The sequence below is a fragment of the Akanthomyces muscarius genome, chromosome 2, assembly GCF_028009165.1.
Source record: "Akanthomyces muscarius strain Ve6 chromosome 2, whole genome shotgun sequence".
Classification (NCBI taxonomy): domain Eukaryota; kingdom Fungi; phylum Ascomycota; class Sordariomycetes; order Hypocreales; family Cordycipitaceae; genus Akanthomyces; species Akanthomyces muscarius.
This window is the reverse complement of record NC_079242.1, coordinates 4,645,131-4,662,354: the sequence shown is the minus strand read 5'-3', so window position 1 is coordinate 4,662,354 and position 17,224 is coordinate 4,645,131. Positions and strand designations below refer to the sequence as shown.

At 54.7% G+C, this 17,224-nt stretch overlaps 6 protein-coding genes across 6 annotated transcripts; 4 read left to right on the top strand and 2 right to left on the bottom strand.

Moving 5' to 3' along the window:
* Positions 1-317: 317 nt before the first annotated feature.
* LMH87_004676 (uncharacterized protein) lies at positions 318-1,154 on the top strand (the record flags this gene model as incomplete). Its single annotated transcript, XM_056195934.1, has 2 exons — positions 318-382; positions 440-1,154. 2 exons carry the CDS (start codon positions 318-320, stop codon positions 1,152-1,154), a joined length of 780 nt encoding a protein of 259 aa, XP_056049514.1.
* Positions 1,155-1,726: 572 nt separating this feature from the next.
* On the top strand, positions 1,727-2,941 carry LMH87_004675 (uncharacterized protein; the record flags this gene model as incomplete). The annotated part of the gene is made up of 1 exon (XM_056195933.1): positions 1,727-2,941. One exon carries the CDS (start codon positions 1,727-1,729, stop codon positions 2,939-2,941), a length of 1,215 nt encoding a protein of 404 aa, XP_056049513.1.
* A 401-nt stretch (positions 2,942-3,342) lies between these two features.
* On the bottom strand, positions 3,343-6,528 carry LMH87_004674 (uncharacterized protein; the record flags this gene model as incomplete). Its single annotated transcript, XM_056195932.1, has 1 exon — positions 3,343-6,528. One exon carries the CDS (start codon positions 6,526-6,528, stop codon positions 3,343-3,345), a length of 3,186 nt encoding a protein of 1,061 aa, XP_056049512.1.
* A 3,936-nt stretch (positions 6,529-10,464) lies between these two features.
* LMH87_004673 (uncharacterized protein) lies at positions 10,465-11,830 on the bottom strand (the record flags this gene model as incomplete). The annotated part of the gene is made up of 3 exons (XM_056195931.1): positions 10,465-10,475; positions 10,541-11,392; positions 11,458-11,830. The coding sequence occupies 3 exons, from the start codon at positions 11,828-11,830 to the stop codon at positions 10,465-10,467; spliced, it is 1,236 nt and encodes a 411-aa protein (XP_056049511.1).
* A 2,337-nt stretch (positions 11,831-14,167) lies between these two features.
* On the top strand, positions 14,168-14,554 carry LMH87_004672 (uncharacterized protein; the record flags this gene model as incomplete). Its single annotated transcript, XM_056195930.1, has 1 exon — positions 14,168-14,554. The coding sequence occupies one exon, from the start codon at positions 14,168-14,170 to the stop codon at positions 14,552-14,554; it is 387 nt and encodes a 128-aa protein (XP_056049510.1).
* A 746-nt stretch (positions 14,555-15,300) lies between these two features.
* Positions 15,301-16,792, top strand: LMH87_004671 (uncharacterized protein; the record flags this gene model as incomplete). The annotated part of the gene is made up of 2 exons (XM_056195929.1): positions 15,301-15,442; positions 15,501-16,792. 2 exons carry the CDS (start codon positions 15,301-15,303, stop codon positions 16,790-16,792), a joined length of 1,434 nt encoding a protein of 477 aa, XP_056049509.1.
* Positions 16,793-17,224: the final 432 nt, after the last annotated feature.

Sequence of the window (17,224 nt, the reverse complement as noted above, 5' to 3'; positions counted from 1 at the left end):
GTCATCTCTATAACTTTGGCCAAGTTGGGCGTGGCCTGCAGGAAGGCCTGTCGGGTATTAGTGGGGGACGCGGGGCGGCCGTCCGACACCAAACGCCGTGTTTTGATCCCCGCCAAGCTGCCGTTTGCCGACGACCTCTCTTCAACGAGCTCCCTACCACATTTAATTCTAACATTTATCGGGCCGGGAAGCATACGAATCAAATTCGGGGAACAGAAGCAGAACTCGAGCCAAAACACACCCGAGCACAAAGAGAGCCTTGATCCTCCTGTTCCACCACAACGCACGCCCACGGTCGCGTCGCGACAACCGTGACTATGTCGCAGCTCAGCTCCCATCTGGAGCAAATCAGCTATTCCTGTCAAGGAATCGATTCTCTTCCGTAGGATTCCATTCACAATTACGGTCAGGAAGAACGCAAGCTCACCCGCGCTCACAGCTTCCCCTCGCCCAAAATCTTCACCAACGCGCTCCTATCCCACCACGACATCACCTCTCTGATCCGCGACACCGAAGCCCACGAGCGCGCGCTCTTCTCCGTCCCTCCGCCCCCTCCACCCCCCACCACCTCGCACTCCAAACGCGCCGCCTCCGAGCCCGAGGACACCAAACCCGCGGCTAAGCGCCGCCAGACCGTCTTCAACGTGACCACCGCCGGCGAAGTCACCACCGGCCCGCCGACCCGCGGCGGCGGCGCGCAGCAGCCGCCGCGCAAGCACACGGCCGTGGCGGCGGTGCTGGGCGGCGAGATGCACGCGCGGCTGCGCAAGGGCGAGCTGGACCGCAAGGGGGACATTGACGTCGAGGTGCTGCTGCGGGGCGCAGAGAAGCTGTGCGGCGTGTACGACCTGCCGGGCGCGCGGGAGCGGATCGCGAGCCTGCGGGCAAAGTACAGGAACGGGCGGGACTCGACGGTGTACTACGAGGATAAGGTGAAGGAGCAGGGGGAGCAGCTGGCGAGCATGAACAGGAACTGGATGGATGACGAGGACGAGGATGAGGACGGGGATGGGGAAGACGAGGGCGATGTATGGACGATGGAGGATCTGAAGAGGGAAGAGGATGAGGCGAGGGAGTTGGAAGCCAAGAAGAGGGAGTTGCAGGCTAGGTTGCGGAATATGGAAAAGGATTTGGGAGGGTTGATGAGTATGTAACAAGGCACTGTATAATGTAGACAAAGAAACGTGTAATGAGATAAATCATGGCTCACGGCATATTTAATATTTTAAACTTTATTGTGAATCAAGTACATTATCAAAGAGCAGCATTCTACAGCCATATCTACTCGCAACTACACTTTGTGATAGTGTAGCAAGGCACGCACGACAAGACTAAAAGACAGCCTATAGCATGTGGGACAGATTGAAATAATATTTTTGAACCAAACTTGTTATGAGCGAGCCGCCTCTGTAATGCATACAGTAATATTCACTCTTAACTACTTCATGTGGCAGAGTTGCTAATTGATCGCCTTCCCCCACCTTGATCAGCCACTGCCGCCTCCGCCCACTGATTTAGATTTCCATTTCGACGCCTTCACGTTCTAGAATTTAACAGACTCTTCTTTATTTTTTCCCTCGCTTGTAATTTTTTTTCTTCGTTCTTCCTTTACTTTTCTTTACTCTTCCTCCCGGTGTTTTCCTTCATTCTTCCTATACACTTCTTTTTCCCGTCCTTCTTCTCTCCCGCAAAAGCCCACACAGCTTCTCGCAAGAAGTCATCATTCATGGCGGCAAGCCTCGAGATCTCCGACGAGGACCACGGGCCAGCAATGATCGCCACCGCTGCGGCCTCTGCAATGACATCTCCCGATGATCCCGATGGCCCAGACTGCTGCGCCATCTGCCTCGAGCCCGTCACCGCGCCCTGCGAGGTCGTCCCCTGCGGGCACGTCGTCTTCGACCTGCCCTGCGTGCTCGGCTGGCTGGCCCTGCACCCGAGCTGCCCGCTCTGCAAGACGCCCGTCGTGCGGCTCCTGCACGGCGCGAGCGGCGAGCTGGGCCGGCCGTACTCTGAGTTTCACGATCCCGCCACCGGCGCCCGGCGCCCGCCGAGCCGGACCACAGGGCTGCCAACACCGGCACCAACGCCACCACCACCACCACCACCACATCCAATTCATCGTCCTGCTGCTGCGCGAGAGGAGGGGGAGCCGCGCGCCGTGGCCGTACGTCGCGACGTCTACCGCCGCAACCGCTTCTCGATGCACGTCGGCTCCAACCCCGTCTCGCGGTACCGCGAGCTGACGGCCGCCATGTTCCAGCACGACGAGCAGCTCGTGTCCCGCGCGCGCATGTTCATCCGGCGCGAGCTTCGCGTCTTTACCTTTCTCACCGCCAACCGCGCGCCGCGGCCAACGCCGCCCTCGGGACACTTCGCCGCCGCCGCCGCCGCACCGCCGCAGCTGCGGCGACGCGCCCCCAGCACCGAGTTTCTCCTCGAGTTCATCGTCTCCATGCTCAAGTCGGTGGAGATGATGGGCAACCGCGGCGCCGCGCAAGACACGCTGGCCGACTACCTGGGCAGGGAGTTTGCGAGGCTTTTCCTGCACGAGCTGCGCTCGTGGCTGCGGAGCCCGTACGCGAGCCTCGCGGAGTGGGATCGCGCGGTGCAGTACCCCCCGCTGGTGCTGCCGCTGCAGGGCGGCGGCGGCGTCGAGGAGGCGCGCCCGACGAGACAGGCTACATCGCCGCCGACGCAGCTGCAGGAGGCGTCCAGCCAGCCACGAGTGTCGTTGGCCCCGCCGCGCATTACGAGGCCGAGGAGCCAGGCAAGGACCCTGCCCGACAATTATCGCCCGGCCGGCCGGTATGCACAGCGCAGGCCACAGCTGTCGAGGCCGCCGGTGAGGAGCAGAGCTTCTGAGAGTGATGACCTGCAGCACCTCCGTCGTGACGTCGACCAATGGATACAGAGCAGGACGCAAGGCCAGAGAAGGTAATTCGACCGGTTTGAGGGTTTCTAAGCATTCCTCTATTTGCTTTTTGGATATGATACCCGGAGTTTTGGCTTGATTACGATACGCAACTGTAGTTTTTACAGCTAGAGCTAAACAGCTTCTTTTTTTTTTTTTGGCATGTGATGCCTGGAGTTTGGCCTGAATACATACTACGCAATTGCATTTTTACAGCTGGTACTTTACAGCTAGACGGAAATAATACCCAACGTTTTGGCTTTACCTTGCCCTCGCACGACTAGACATGTACCACTCGTGAGAATGGTGCGACGTGTCACTCATCTGGGCACACAATCTTGCGACCATGACAATGCCAAAAAGCATTGAGCCTTTGTGTGATTCTTTTTTTTTAGCTGTGGCCGCATCTCTTGTATCTATGATGATGTCTATTCCTTTGGGAGGCTGCCCTTTCTATTGCCGTAAAACTGCTTTGCAGGTCGTCGATACATGGCACAGCCCTCTCTAACGATTTGATCCGGCATAATCAGCGTGTGCTCCAAAAGACAGCTGTCGTTTTCCATCTTCGCCCCGGCGAGTATATGGCTTCCGGATCGCAGCACACATCGATCGCCGATAGTAATCTTGTCCAGTCGCGTGCTCCCACGCATCTCAACATGCGATATAATCCCCACATCGTCAATGGCAACATTGTCTCCAATCTCAATGAGATCCGCCTCGGTGAGGAGCAGGCCGGGATATCCATTGGCAAACAAGGCGCAGTCCTTGCCGATTTTGGCCCCCAGCCAGCGATAGTAGAGCACAAGCCAGTGCGTCCCGGTCAAGAGACTGAGGATACCTTGATCGACGTAGCATTTTCGGATTATCTTCTCGACGGCAATGAGAAGCTGCCAGCGCTGAAAGTAGGTGGAGCTGTCGCGGCGGCTGTAAACGCCTGGTTTGAAAGCGCCGATGAGGGTCTTTTTCGCCGCTATAACAAAGGCGATGGCCATGACGGCAAATGTTGTTGTCAAAGCCATTGTAGTTGCGTAATTTAGGCCATATACAACCATTGGGTCGATCAGCGTAGACTCGGGCTGCAACGCCTCGACAAAGATTCGCGCAGCAAGCTTCATGGAAGACTGAGCTGGAACATTCCAGTAGAAAACAGTCAATATCGTCATGAATGAAGACAAAAAAAGAGTAGTAAACGGCTGAAAGACGTAGTGGCGTTCTTTTCGGCTGAGATGGTGCTCCGCGTGTTCGTGCTTCTCTGTCGCGTCGCTGCGCCTCTTCCAGGATGCAGGACTATTACCCTTTTCGAGCGAGGACGGGTCGTCAGCTTGCTCCTCGCTGTAATTCATGTTTTCGTGGTCTGTCTGGCCAAAAGAGGCGTCGACGTCGCGCGGGAATCCGCCGTTCACCGACCACAGCCCTGCGCCACACGCACTGGACTCTGCAACATCCCCATTTTCACGTCCGAAATAGGTCTTGCCACTGTCGTACCTCTTGCCTCGCTGGGTAAGAGTACCAAAGCCGAGCATGGCTTCAGATCCAATCTCAACGCCTGGTAGCAGACAGACTTGATCGGCGATGACGCTGTCATTGCCTATCGTGATCTTGCTAGAACCGCGATCGTCACTCGTGAATAGATGGCAGTCGTATCCAAAGGTCACGTCATCGCCGACATCTAACAACTCATAGTTGTCGATAAAGGGGCCCGATCGTGGCCAGCTTACTCGCCGGCCTACTTTTGTGCCGAGTAGTCTCAAGACGCCGGATCGTGCCCCGTGGTGTTGGCCCAGCAGGGTGTTGATCTCTGCAAGTCTCGACGCATCGAATAACGTCTTGACAATGGTGGACCTCCAAGCATTCAATTGTTCTGTGACCGAGGCATAATGTTGCGGTATGTGTGCTGCGAGGGCTAGGCACAAATACCGAATGAGTGCGGCCCAGAGGAGGAAGAGCCACGGGCTGAACAGAGACTGGGCCATGACCGCAACATAGGCGAAAGCAACCTGCGGGCTCCCTTGGTACCAGTCGAGTATCACTCGCAACGGCGTGCTGCTTTTTGCTGGCGTCGCCCAGAGAACAGCCAACTGCGGTCCCAGCCAAGGCAAGAGGGCGATCAGCCACCCAATGCCGTAAATTGGGACTGTGAGAAGGACAAAGAGCAGCCAGTGTGGATCCTTCTTTTCGGGCATTGAGTCTTCGACCTTCTGTTGCGGCAGTAGTTGACCCTGCTCCCAGCTCGAAGAGTTTGCTCCCAGGTACGTGTCGGGAAGGACCTCTGTTCCGGGGGCGATGATGGAGAGAGCGCCGATGGTAGACCGCTCGCCAACGACGATGCGCCCAAGATAAAAGTTGGAGTTCTTCTCTACCGCAAAAGGACGACAGATACAGCTCGACAGACTCGCCCCCTCTCGTATGTCAAGAAGGTCCCATTCTCCCAGCTGAACATCTGTCAAGGTGACACCTTTACCGATCTTGGCGCCCATGAGTCGAAAGTATAGACGCTTTCCGTAGGAGCAATAGTCGAAAAAACCAAGATCGCACAGACTGACAATCTTTTGCACCAGCCACCAGCGTGTGTGGTAGAAACCCCACATCGGGTAGGTGCCTTCTTTGTGACGTCCAATGATTATCCATTTGAGGAGGATCCCCATGATGGGAAAGATGACCTGGACAGACGCCCACGCTCCATAAATAGATAGCATCAAGTTCATGATTCGTCCCCAGAGATTGTTGTTATCTTCCATGAACTTGGTGCGGCTCAGAATCCAGAGCTGAAACGTCAGCTGCCAAGCACGTCTCGCTGGATACAGCGTCACCAGTGGAACAAGCTGTAGGGCGAGGAGCCACCATCGCGTCGAGCTGTACGGATTGATATGCTGCTCTTCTTTATCTTTGAGATAGTCGTCCGCAATGTAGTCTGCGATGACCCTGACTGTGGCATCTTTGCCAATCAGAGTGTGTGGCAAGTCAATGTTGAACTCGACGCGCAACGCGGCCGCGAGCGCCTCGGCCATTCCTTCGTGGCCACCTAGCTCGAAGAAACTAGTTTCGAAATCAATTTTCCCCGCATCGCAAGATAGTGTGCCTGCAAAGACGGTCGCGACACCGTCTTCGATCGAGCGCAGATGTTCTGGTACGCCTCGTTTCCGTAATTCGGCTTTCGCGGCTTGCAGCTGGGAGGAGTCGACCTTGCCCTGTTTGTCGAGGGAGAGCGGCTTCGGAAAAACGTGAAATTCCTCTGGTATCATATATGCGTGGAGTGACAGGGCAGCCAGACGCTTGATGTATTGCGCGAGCTCTCTTGTCTTCTCCATGGCCTTATTTTTCTGCTGCTCCTGCGGCCACAGGTATACTTCAAAGCCACCATGTTTTTCGTCCGGTTCCAAATGTAAGTCGAAATTTCGTGGGATCATAGTCATGATTTCTTGCTTCAAGTGCTGCTGGTCAAGTTTGCATTGCGTCGCGGCAACAACCTGGCCCAAGATGTCGGACTGGGAGGGCCAGACTGCCTCCCAGTGTCGCTCGACTAGAGTTGCATCGTCTGAAAGCGTGGGGATCTCGAGAGACTTTTCAAATTGATCACGCAACATTTCGTTGTTCTCATGTGGTAATGACTCCATATAGACGATTAGCTGAGGCGTTTGGGTTGTTCCTCCATGAGAGCGTCGTAAGGCATCATTAATTGCCCTCAGGTCTACTCGTGGCATGCCCGCCATGGGCACGAGAAGAATCGCCAAAGAATGTCCTGCACCATCTTTCTTGACGTTAAATACAACGCAGTTGGCTATGCGATTGTATATAGGAGAATCTGAGGTTTCTGCGCATCTCCTGATATTTGTCTCCAGCTCTTGGCAGAGACTGCTGAGCTTTTGAATGCTTGTTGCACTGCGTTGTATGGATCTTTCGTATTTATGCATTTCGATTTCGGAACTCTCTGTGTCGAGTACAGATAATGTCCGAGAGGTTGAAGACTCAAAAGAGTTACGTGGACGTAGTTCCGCAGCGTATGGCCGGTTGACCTCTGTAGGGCTGCTTGAGTTGCTGCTGTCGCTGACTGGGCTGACTGGGTGTGTTGTCCGCCCGGTTGTATCTAGGCCTCCAAACGTTCTTTAAAATATTAGCTGGGGTGCATCCTCAAAGTAACAGAGCTACTTACCTGAAGGCGTTGGCCTTACTCACTACTTCGCAGCCCAGTGCATCCCGTATCAAAGACGCCATTCCCGCCGGAACAGGGCCGTCGGCTGCACACGCATACCGGAGGCTGCTACTTTCCCCCATCTGGCGGCCAAGATAATAAAGTGATGCGCCCGCTAAAATGCTTCGATAATTGTGCTGTGATGCTAAACACCAGGACGGCTTTACGCCCTGCACGAGTTCGCAAAATTGGTCGCAGCGCTCGCTGGTGCTGCAGAACATGGAAGACCCCGAAACTAGTGATGCAAGAACTCCTCGGGGAATGCCGCCTCTGTGAGATTTGCGTTAGCTAGTTTTATGATCCATCTGCAGTCAATTCGATTCGGAATAACCTTCACTTACATCTCATTTGCACACGTTACAGTGATACCCACGTCGGCTGAGCCGAGTTCGCACAATGCCGCCGTCATAAATGCTTCACAAATGAGCTCCCACAACGTAAACGCAACCAACTCCTCTGTGCCTCCCAAAGATGGCTTGAGGAGTAATAAAGAGGGGGAATCGGGATTTTTGAGCGGCACGCGAGGCAGCTTCGCAAAGTCGAGCTCCTGCCCACGCCAGTCTGCACAACGGATTTTATTGCTTCTTGTCCATGTTGCAATGACGACTTTGATCCGCCTTTTTGACAGCCACGGGTATATTGATGCGAGTTTCTTGGCATAGACGGGCGAAGTAATGATGCAGCTCGCTTCTGTCAGCTCCAGGCTGGACCGAAGCTGCTGGAGATGATCCGTTGGCTTGCTTGGTGCCACGACGTAGGACGAGGCTGCTGCAAGACAAAGGATGGACTGAAGAATAACGTCGTCGAGAAGGACGGCAACGACCTTGTTCGGCTTTAGAATGTGTTCGGGTAGGGAAAACTCGTCAACATGACTGTGTATTTCCTTGTGGCTGAGGCGGACTGAATCGTGAGGCGAGAACAGAGCATCGCCGCTGCGGCGGCTGATGAATGGAGAAAGAGACTCGCAGCTCAAGCTGATAATGTGTTCGAGTCGCTTCATAAACGAGGCTGGGCTGCTTCGAAGTCCATCAGGCAGTGACTGCACATCCAATAGTAGGCGTGCATAGTTGGCCACGAGACAGCGAGGGGATGGCCATGGTCCTGGCAGCTCCGTGAGGATGATGTATAGTATGCGAAGTGGGAGATATGGCTGAGATGGTGCGCGAGAGAGCGACGCCAGAAGGCATCTCTTTGATCTCTGGATGCTGCGCAGTACTTGAACTGATTGGCTGGTAAAGTTGGCGTCATCATGCTGTAGCTGGTACAAGGAGGAAATCGCGAGTGCCACCGATTTGCTGTGCCTCATGGACCGGTCCTGGCGCCCCATTACACTGTGAGAGAAAAAGATGGAAAAGTACACACAGATAACAACCAGGATCAAGTTAAAAATAGAAAGTTGTGAGATTCTTTCAGCGTCTGCCAAGATGTTGCCGAGATGCTAGCCGAGGGCATTCAATTCTTTTATTCAGCCCGCAACTCCAGCCAACACCAGCCAACTCCAGCGTGTATCGTCATATATTTCCGAGGGGTTTTAGACTGTCTTCTAATTCTGTTGCAGCAAAGATCAACATTCTTGGTGCTATTTGATAAAGCCTAAAGACAGTCTACTACAAGCCAAAGCATGATGGTCCAGGGTGCACTAGCCTGAGCAGATCGTGATTGATCACCGCGGCTCCGACTAGCGTTGGGATCCAGCATCTGATCTTTGGCCCCAACAGACACTCCAAAACAAGTCTAGTCTAGTCCTGCCAATAAATCAACATCTTGACAGGTTCGGAAAGAATTTCATCGCCTTCTATTTTAACTTCAAATGCAGACACTAGCAGGTTCGATCCCTATCATTCTCCACATCCTCTTTCCACTAATCTCCAGATCAGCCACTCCCGTCTTGGCCCCTATCTTGTCACCTCTAAGCTTTCGTGTGCGTGACGGATCCGGCACTTGACTTTCGTCTCAGTAGCTCTTGTACTTCTCTCACGCGTACGTCCACTTCACTTGGTAGCGACTCACTGTAAAATGTGACTTATCCTATTTCGTATCTCTTGAGTGGCCATTTACAGCACAGATACAGACAACAGAAACCAGAATGGGCACGGAATGATTTAACGTGCGGAATGAGGACACCCTCTTGATTGAGGCTGTCTCAGATTGTGAGGCCTGAGTGGTTGGTTGGCAGGTCCGGGAACTTGGAATGGGCTAGCTTGTATGCGCAGCAGGAGGAAAATTTCCAGATCTGCACGGCTTGTTCCGGAAAATTGGAACTAGGGCATTCCCGTCGTAATCTCTCCGTGAAAAATGGTCCGGCAGAGTGCTACCCATATCCATGCTGGCCCCTCGGTGGCGGGAGTCGCTTAGCTGCACATCACAACTGACTTTTGTCGTGACGATTGGGGAATGCCAATCTGAGCCAGATTCTTCTCACAGACAGACTCAAGCTTGGGCCTCCACGGGCAGTGGTCCCGAACGTCTGGGACGTCTGGGACGTCTGGGATGGGGGAATGGAGGGAGGAGACACTGGCGAACCCCATAGCGAGGTTGGCGTTGACTTTTTCTGGCCAGTGGGCGAGGCTCTCTCAAGTATTAGAGAGGAGAAGAACAGCGGGTTCGAAATCGACTGGCATCTCGACTGGCTGATGGTCAAGAGGAGGGGGATGGAGGGAGGATACAGTGGCAAACCGGAGAGCGAAGTTTGTGCTAACTTGCTCCGGCAGCAGGCGAGGCTCTCGCAACTAGTTTCAGAGCGGGGAGAACAGCTTCTTCGGAATCGGCAGTCATTCCCACTGGCTGGCGGCCAATAGTCCTAAACTGCACTTGCCTTCGCTGCGAATGATTGGCTCGGTCAGTTGCCACCGGGGGGGACCGTTCCAGCGGGAGTCGCTTGCCAGTCATAGATGAGTGAATCGCTTCGAAGGCTAGCCATCAGAGCGCGTGAATATGCAAGCTGTGCAGAGTGTGCACTTGGAGACATCTGCTACTGAGACAAAAGTGGTAAGAATGATGTATCCCACCGAGCAAATGGTAAGCTGGCTTTTCGCATTTTCACAAAAAAAAAAGACAAAAAGAGATGACTTCTAATACACGTCGCAGCTCCGAAAATTGCACATTATCATCGTAGGTTTTGCCTGCACTCACATTTGCAGTCCATCCATACCTCAGGCGCATCATCTATCTTTAGAGACTGCAATCTCAGCAACATCTGTGCTGTCCAAGCGTAGTATCGCATCGGTATATTGCCAAATAGGTAGATGAAGAGCTCTTGTTTTTGTATTTGAACTGTCTCATCACTAGACTTCAAGACACCGTCTCCCATTTTCTGATTTACAAAAGTCATTCCGTTCATCAAGCTTGCGTAATCACCTACTCAATGACGAACTACTGGAAAGCGATCAGAAGAACGAGTCCCAGAAGACCCATGGCAGACGCGCGAGCAACAGTACCTTGGTTGCTCAGAGTCGGAGTTCCAGTTCCCGCCGTGCCAGTCTGGGTGCCTCCCGAAGAGGTAGTTCCAGAGGGCGTTGTACCCGTACCGTTGTTGCCACCAGGTCCTGTGCCGTTGCCACCGCCAGGAGGACCTCCGCTACCACCGCCAGGAGGACCGCCGCTGCCACCTGGACCGCCGCCCATGCCTCCATTCGCATTCTCGACACCGCCCGACTCGTACACAAACGCCGCCGGCGTCACCTCGCTCGAGTACGTCGTGTTGATGCCAAACGCCAGCCACGCGAACAGGCCTTCGTCCAGACCCTCGCCGAGGTAGACGTAGTTCATGAAGGGGTCGACGCCGTCGGTGCCGGCCTCCTCGGACAGGATGCTGTCGGCCGAGTTCTTGGTCAGCGTCTGCTCGTTGGTGCTGTACGGCGCGACCTCGTCGGCGGCGGCGATGAGGTCCTGGTCGAAAAAGGCCTGGCCGACGTGGCTCGCGTAGACGTCGTTGCCGAGCGTCTCGTTGGCGTAGAGCGTGGCGTTGGTGTGCACCATGACATGGATGTGGGTGGCACGGCCGGTGTAGTGGCCCGGGAAGATGGACTGGAACTGGGCGACGCCGTCGGTGTCGGTGGCCTGGATGCCGCGCAAGGCCTTGTTGTCGAGGTTGGACGAGTCCGAAGAGTCGCCGTTGCCGTTGGCGACGACGCCGGAATACACGCCGGTGGAGTTGCAGTGCCAGATCTCGACGTACACGTTGGGCACGGGCTCGCAGGTGTCGACATCGATGACCTGGTAGTCGAGCGTGATTTCAATGCCGGGCTCCGAGTCTGTGACGTCCTTTCGAAGGGATTCGCCTCCAACATCTGCGGCAGGTTAGATTAGGGCGTGTTCGTGGAAGTGCACGTAAGTGGAGGGGGGGTCGACGAACAGTAGGGGCCCTGGGTCACTTCGGGAGTCAGAAGACAGGAGCCGTTGCTGGAGAAGAGCTGTGAGATGGATGTGTTCTCCGTGTAGCCCAGGTCGGTGCTGTTATGGGATGTGGAAAGGTCGCTATCCGCATCTCTGCGCTGGATGCCCTTGGCGGCACGCTTCTTCTCGACAGCAGCGGAGCGTCGAGCAATGTTGCTGGCCTCGATGCCGCGGGCTTTGAGCTTGTCTGCGCAGTGAGCAAGCGTCGCTCTTCGCACGGATCGGAGAAAGTCCTTGCGCTCTGCAATCTCTTCGGTCAAATCATGGCCAGGGTGTGCACCGGCTATGCCACTGGCGGCAGCAACTACTGCCAAAAGCTGAGTGAAACGCATTGTATCGAACAAATTGTGGTGATGAAGTTTCGAGAATGTCTGACTTGGGGAAGAAAGCTTAGAAGAGATTCCTCGCCCGGCTACTTATACACTGAGTCAAGGTTCCCACGACAAGGTATGCTGGCGTCGTCAGCTTTAGAGTTGCGCTGGAAGCTTGGATAAACACGCGTCCGCCGACGTACAATGGGAATGAACTTGGTCCATGCAAACCCCCGGGAAACGCCATGGTCTCCAGGAAAGAATGAAAGACCCCGTCCACGTCAGCTAATCCGCGGAGGCTGTTTTTAGAATGTCCGGCCGAGACCGGCCAATCAAGTCCAGGAGCTTCGTGATTTGCAACCAGCAGCTGGGTGACGTTGCGATGCCCCACGAGCAGGGAATCTAGCAGTAGGTTGTGATCCATTCCGCCCCCAAGATTCATGTGTCGTCTCCACGCAGTCTATCTTGGCCCGAACTCCCAAGCTAGGAAATAACACACTGTGGATGCATTTAGAGTTGGCTAGCCGTTGGGGAGTGAATGCGCAGTGCGAGTCATGAACAGTTGCCGGCAGGCAGGTGACGACGACTTTGGCATCGACATGAGACGGTTGGCTTTTGCTGGGCTATCAAGGATGGCTCTCTAGTTGTTTTCTCACTTCTTTGTACTTGGCTTCTAGCTGTCCCAATTGGTACATTTCAGATCAGCTGTCGCGGCGCACTTATGAGCAGCGCAGTGATGGACAAGAGGGCAACGGCATTGCCGGGGAGTGCTTCGTTACGTTGACAGCGGCAATTGAACCATGGATGAACTTTAATCAACTTGTTTTAATTGGAGCCGGAAGACGTGGTGTAGATTCGGAATGTGGGCGACGATGTGGGATCGTCCCGGCGCTGGTGTTTGGGGCGCGCTGTGGCAAGTGGCGAGCTGACGCGGCGCGCGTGGCTCGAGGCTCACAAAGCGGCTAAAACGCCGTGGAGGCGCACGGCCGCCTTTCATTATTAGTTTTCGGAATGTTTCACCAGCTAACTTTTGCTGTTCTGTGGCTGGGTTAGTTTGCGGGCTCGCCAGAGTGGCTTGCTTTATGCTTGTGTGGTGGACTCGTGGTCAATGAGGATAGTCTGGCCGGCAACCCAGCCACGATGTCTCTTGTGGTTGAACCCAAGACTCGCGACTAGTGTTCCGAGGAATTAAAGATATTTATCATGTAGTCTCACGGGTAGGTAGATTTTTGTTGCGGCATTGGCGTCGAGTGTACGGAGTGCTGATGTGTATTCGGATGATGTGTAATTCAGAAGAAACATTGGCCATGCCGACGCTGGGGAGCGAAACTGTAAGTTTGGTGTCTCGTTGCGACTCAGAACGCATTTCGTCATTGTCAAATACACAAGCTGTACTTTCAATCTGAAGGAAGATGCAAGCATGCAGAGTCGGGTCCCGGTAATAAGATCAAAGACTTGGGCGTCCCGAGGAAGGTGCGGGAATGTCCAGGTCGCACGAGATGCCCCAAAGTACAACGCCTCCATCAGCGATGCCCCTCCACGGTCAAATAAAAGAGCAGTAACCTGTAACCTTTTCTCTTGGCCGATCTTTGGGTGGTGGAGATGAGGCTAGTCGGGGCGGCTTACCCGGGGTGCTAAACTAGCGGACGTTAAAGCCGATACACATCAACTGCCAGGACGAGTAAGAAGCAGAATAAACACACTCGAGTATTCGTAAACTGCCTCGTCTACTGTCGGCGCCTTTGAGACGTTTGATCTGACACGGCGGGTATTATCTGTTGGCCGGGTTCAAGCTCTAACCGCCGTCTCTCCCGTCTCCTCCCGCACCTCTTTCGTCACATCACTCCGACCACACAGCCACGATGCCATTCGTCTCGTGAAACGAGCTCGTTTCGCTCTTGCAGGAGTAAATACTTGGCAAAATAGCACACCTGCCCTATTGACGAGATTCGTGACAGCGCATCATCCCGCTGTGGAGCTGGAAATGAGCAACGCCAAGAAAACTGTGGCAGTGCGGCGGTAACGTGCATAATATTGCGGTACTCCGGACCCTTTGATGTCCAATTGTCCCTCAACACGTCATATGAGCAAACGCTTGCATTCGCGTAGCACAGCAAACGGGCATGTACCCCTCACTGCGGCATTTGCCATGGTGGGCAGGCGGGTGAATGGAAGGTGAAGCAGAGATGGATGCGGGCTGAGGTATATAAGAAACGAGGAGCTCCCGCGCTGCGGTAGGCTTGTCTTGATCAACAATCATCTTTTCCTATTCTCCAAGCTTTTCCGCGTCCCTTTCGAGCCTCCAATACCGCAGCAGCAAACCACAACAAACTCCGTCCCATCAAGCAACAAGTCACCATGTCCTTCCCCGAGGGAGAATTCACCATCCGCAACCGCGCCAGCGGCCGCGTCCTCGACGTCGCCTACATGTCGACCGAGGCGGGCGGCTCCATCATCGCCTGGGAGTTCAAGGGCGATGATGACAACACCAACCAGCGCTGGAAGCTCGACGACGGCCACCTCATCAACATCCACTCGGGCCTTGCTCTCAGCTTCAACGACATCAGCCACGAGGCCGGCGCCACGCAGGAGGATGCCAACGGCGGCGAGGGCCAGCTCTTCGAGTACAACGACGGCATCATCAGCCTGGCCAGCAACGGCGATTTCGTCGTCGGCGAATGGGACGGCGACGTCAAGCTCGTCAACCGTGACGACTATGATGATGCCCGCCGCTGGGACTTTTAAGCTTGTTGGGCTGAGTTGAGGCTGGCTCAGGCAAGCTCTGATTCTCCAATGATGATTGCGAAGGAACCCTGGAACTTGATGTCAAGATGGATCAATGCGTCTCAGAACGTCACATTTTTCGGAAGCTAGTACTTTGAATTTGTCCATCTGGTACCAAACCAAGCCATGCTGTGGACTCGAGCATAGGCCATGCGCCGGATAGTTTGCTCAATTAAAAAGACGCAATAAATCGATGAAATGGACTGCCAAAATTGGACCAATTACCTGGCTTGTCCTTTTTTTCCAACTATTATTGATTGTGCTGATGATGATGACGATGTCGTGAGTAACAACAGTTCCTCTGACGGAAATAAGTGCATCATTCCCGGCGGGTGGGTTTGGGCACTCAAGACGCCATTCCAGCTTTCAATTCCTGTGCATCCCCCCGGTCAGTCAAGCCAAGTACATCCAGAAACTTCGGGAATAAATTCCTTGTTCATGACTTGGTTTATTTGGACAAGTCCCGTGAATCCTTTTGCGCGCGTATCACTGCCTCACGTCTGGAACGCCACCGCACCCAATCTTCAGCAGCGGCCCACCACTTTATGCGGTCTCGCGTCCACTAAACTTAGCCCTGCTTAGCTGAACGCGTCTGCCCTTGTACGAACGCGATCTGTGACCAGACAAACATTCACACTAAATTTGTCCCAGCAGAATACCATAATTCCTGCCGCCAGCGCCAGTGCCACAGATGACGATACGATATTATGGACGACACGATAAAAGCCTCTTATGAGCGCAATTCCAAAGAGCTCCGAGCTGACCTGAAGAAATGGGAGAGCGACTGGGCCGCCGGCCACAACGGCTCCAAGCCCAGTCGGCAAGATATAAAAGACAACCCCAACATAGGTACATTGCTCCCGGTCGCCAACTGATGCTGCTGGACTGCATCTAATCAGAGCTGCAGCTGCAAAATACAAAGAATATAACAAGACTCGCGACATCCTCGCAGGCAAGATACCCCTGCCCGCGCCCACGCAACAACTGCCAAACCCCAAGAAACGGCGCCCCGACCCGCCGCCTACCGAGACGCCGCTCAAGAAGAACAGATATGCCGAAACGCCGTCCAAGAACCGCACGCTCGATGAGAACGAGTTCATGAGCACGCCCGCCATATCGAGGAAGCTTTTCAGCCCCGCGCCAGTCACGTCCATCGGGCCCACGCCGCAGCGCGACGGCAAGGTGCTCGGCCTGTTTGACCTCTTGGTGGGCAAGGAGTTGGGCACGCCGAGCAAAAGCACAGAAAAGCAGCCTCCGAGCACACCGGGAGGACGGCGTCGGAGAGAAGAGGATGCCACCCCGAGCAGGCGCAGAGGATCTTTGGACTCGGAGAAGCTGGGCCGCACACCCATGTCCAGCAGCAAGCGCCAGATGCTAAATACATTCATGACGCCGCTCAAGAACCGGGATGCCGGCGCCGGCGGAAAAGCTTCCACGCCAGGCTCCGTCTCCAAGTTGCAATTCGATACGCCGGCCTTTTTGAGACGACATACGCTGCCGGCGCTCAGCGAAGGAGTACCCTTTGATGCGCCGGCGCCGCTCAAGCTGCCTAGGAAGCCGCTCGGCCGCGGTCTGAGCGAAATTGTAGCGAGTCTGCGCAAGGTGGAAGACGATCACCTGGACGATGACGACGACATGGCTGCTTTGCGCGAGCTCGAGGACGCTGACATGGATCCTTCCGCAGCTGGTTCTGCGCCGTCCGTCACCGCACCAGCTGCAGCTTCACAGTCTACAGCTCCCAAGGAGCGCGATATTCTAGCGAGGGACCGCGAATCCCACAATCTCCCGCTCGGTGGCTTCGACGACGAGGGTCTGTACGACAGCCCCGACGAGGCCGATCGCACCGGCCGCAACGGCCAGCCGCTGGTCGTCTACAAGAAAAAGGGCCAGAAGCGCACGACGCGCCGCGTCAACATGCGCCCTACGATTACGAAACGCCCGACGGAGTCGCTGGGTGGCTCGCAGGACATTATCCCCGAGACGCAGCAGCTCGACGGGCAGGAGAATGCGGACGAGGACTACGAAGATGTTGAAGAGACAGACGGAAAGAAGAAGAGGCCCATGACTAAGGAGGGAGTTGTCAAGAAGTCGGTGCGCAAGGTGAATGAGCTGGCGCACGCCAACTTTAGGAGGCTGAAGCTGAGGAGCAAGAATATGAAGGGGAAGTCGGGAGGCAGAAGGTTTGGGCGGCGGCGATGAGGGTTTGTCCGACGGAGGAGATGAATACCATGGATGGCGCTCGTATGACGCATTTACAACGAGATACAATATGGCATTGGCGTTGGGTTTGTTTGTTTTAATGATGAGCAGGTTGATGTAAAAAGAGCTGATAGTGCACTTAGGATCTGGTCTCATAGCTGGCCGGGGGCTGTACATGTGCTTGGGGAGTAACGGGCAAGTACACGCGTCGACCTCACCCTCGTCGTCGCCTTGTGCCTTCCTCGTCGCACCAGACGTTTAGTAGCTAGTCTCTCTTTACATACTATCGAAATTCTGCCCTTCTCTTTGACCGAGATCGTTGCGTTGTGCTAATCCTATTTCCTTTTGTTCCGCGACGTACAGCACACAGGACCAAGGACGCACCGCAGTCTTGACAGAGAATCCTTAAAAGGGCCCGAGAAGAAATTGGCA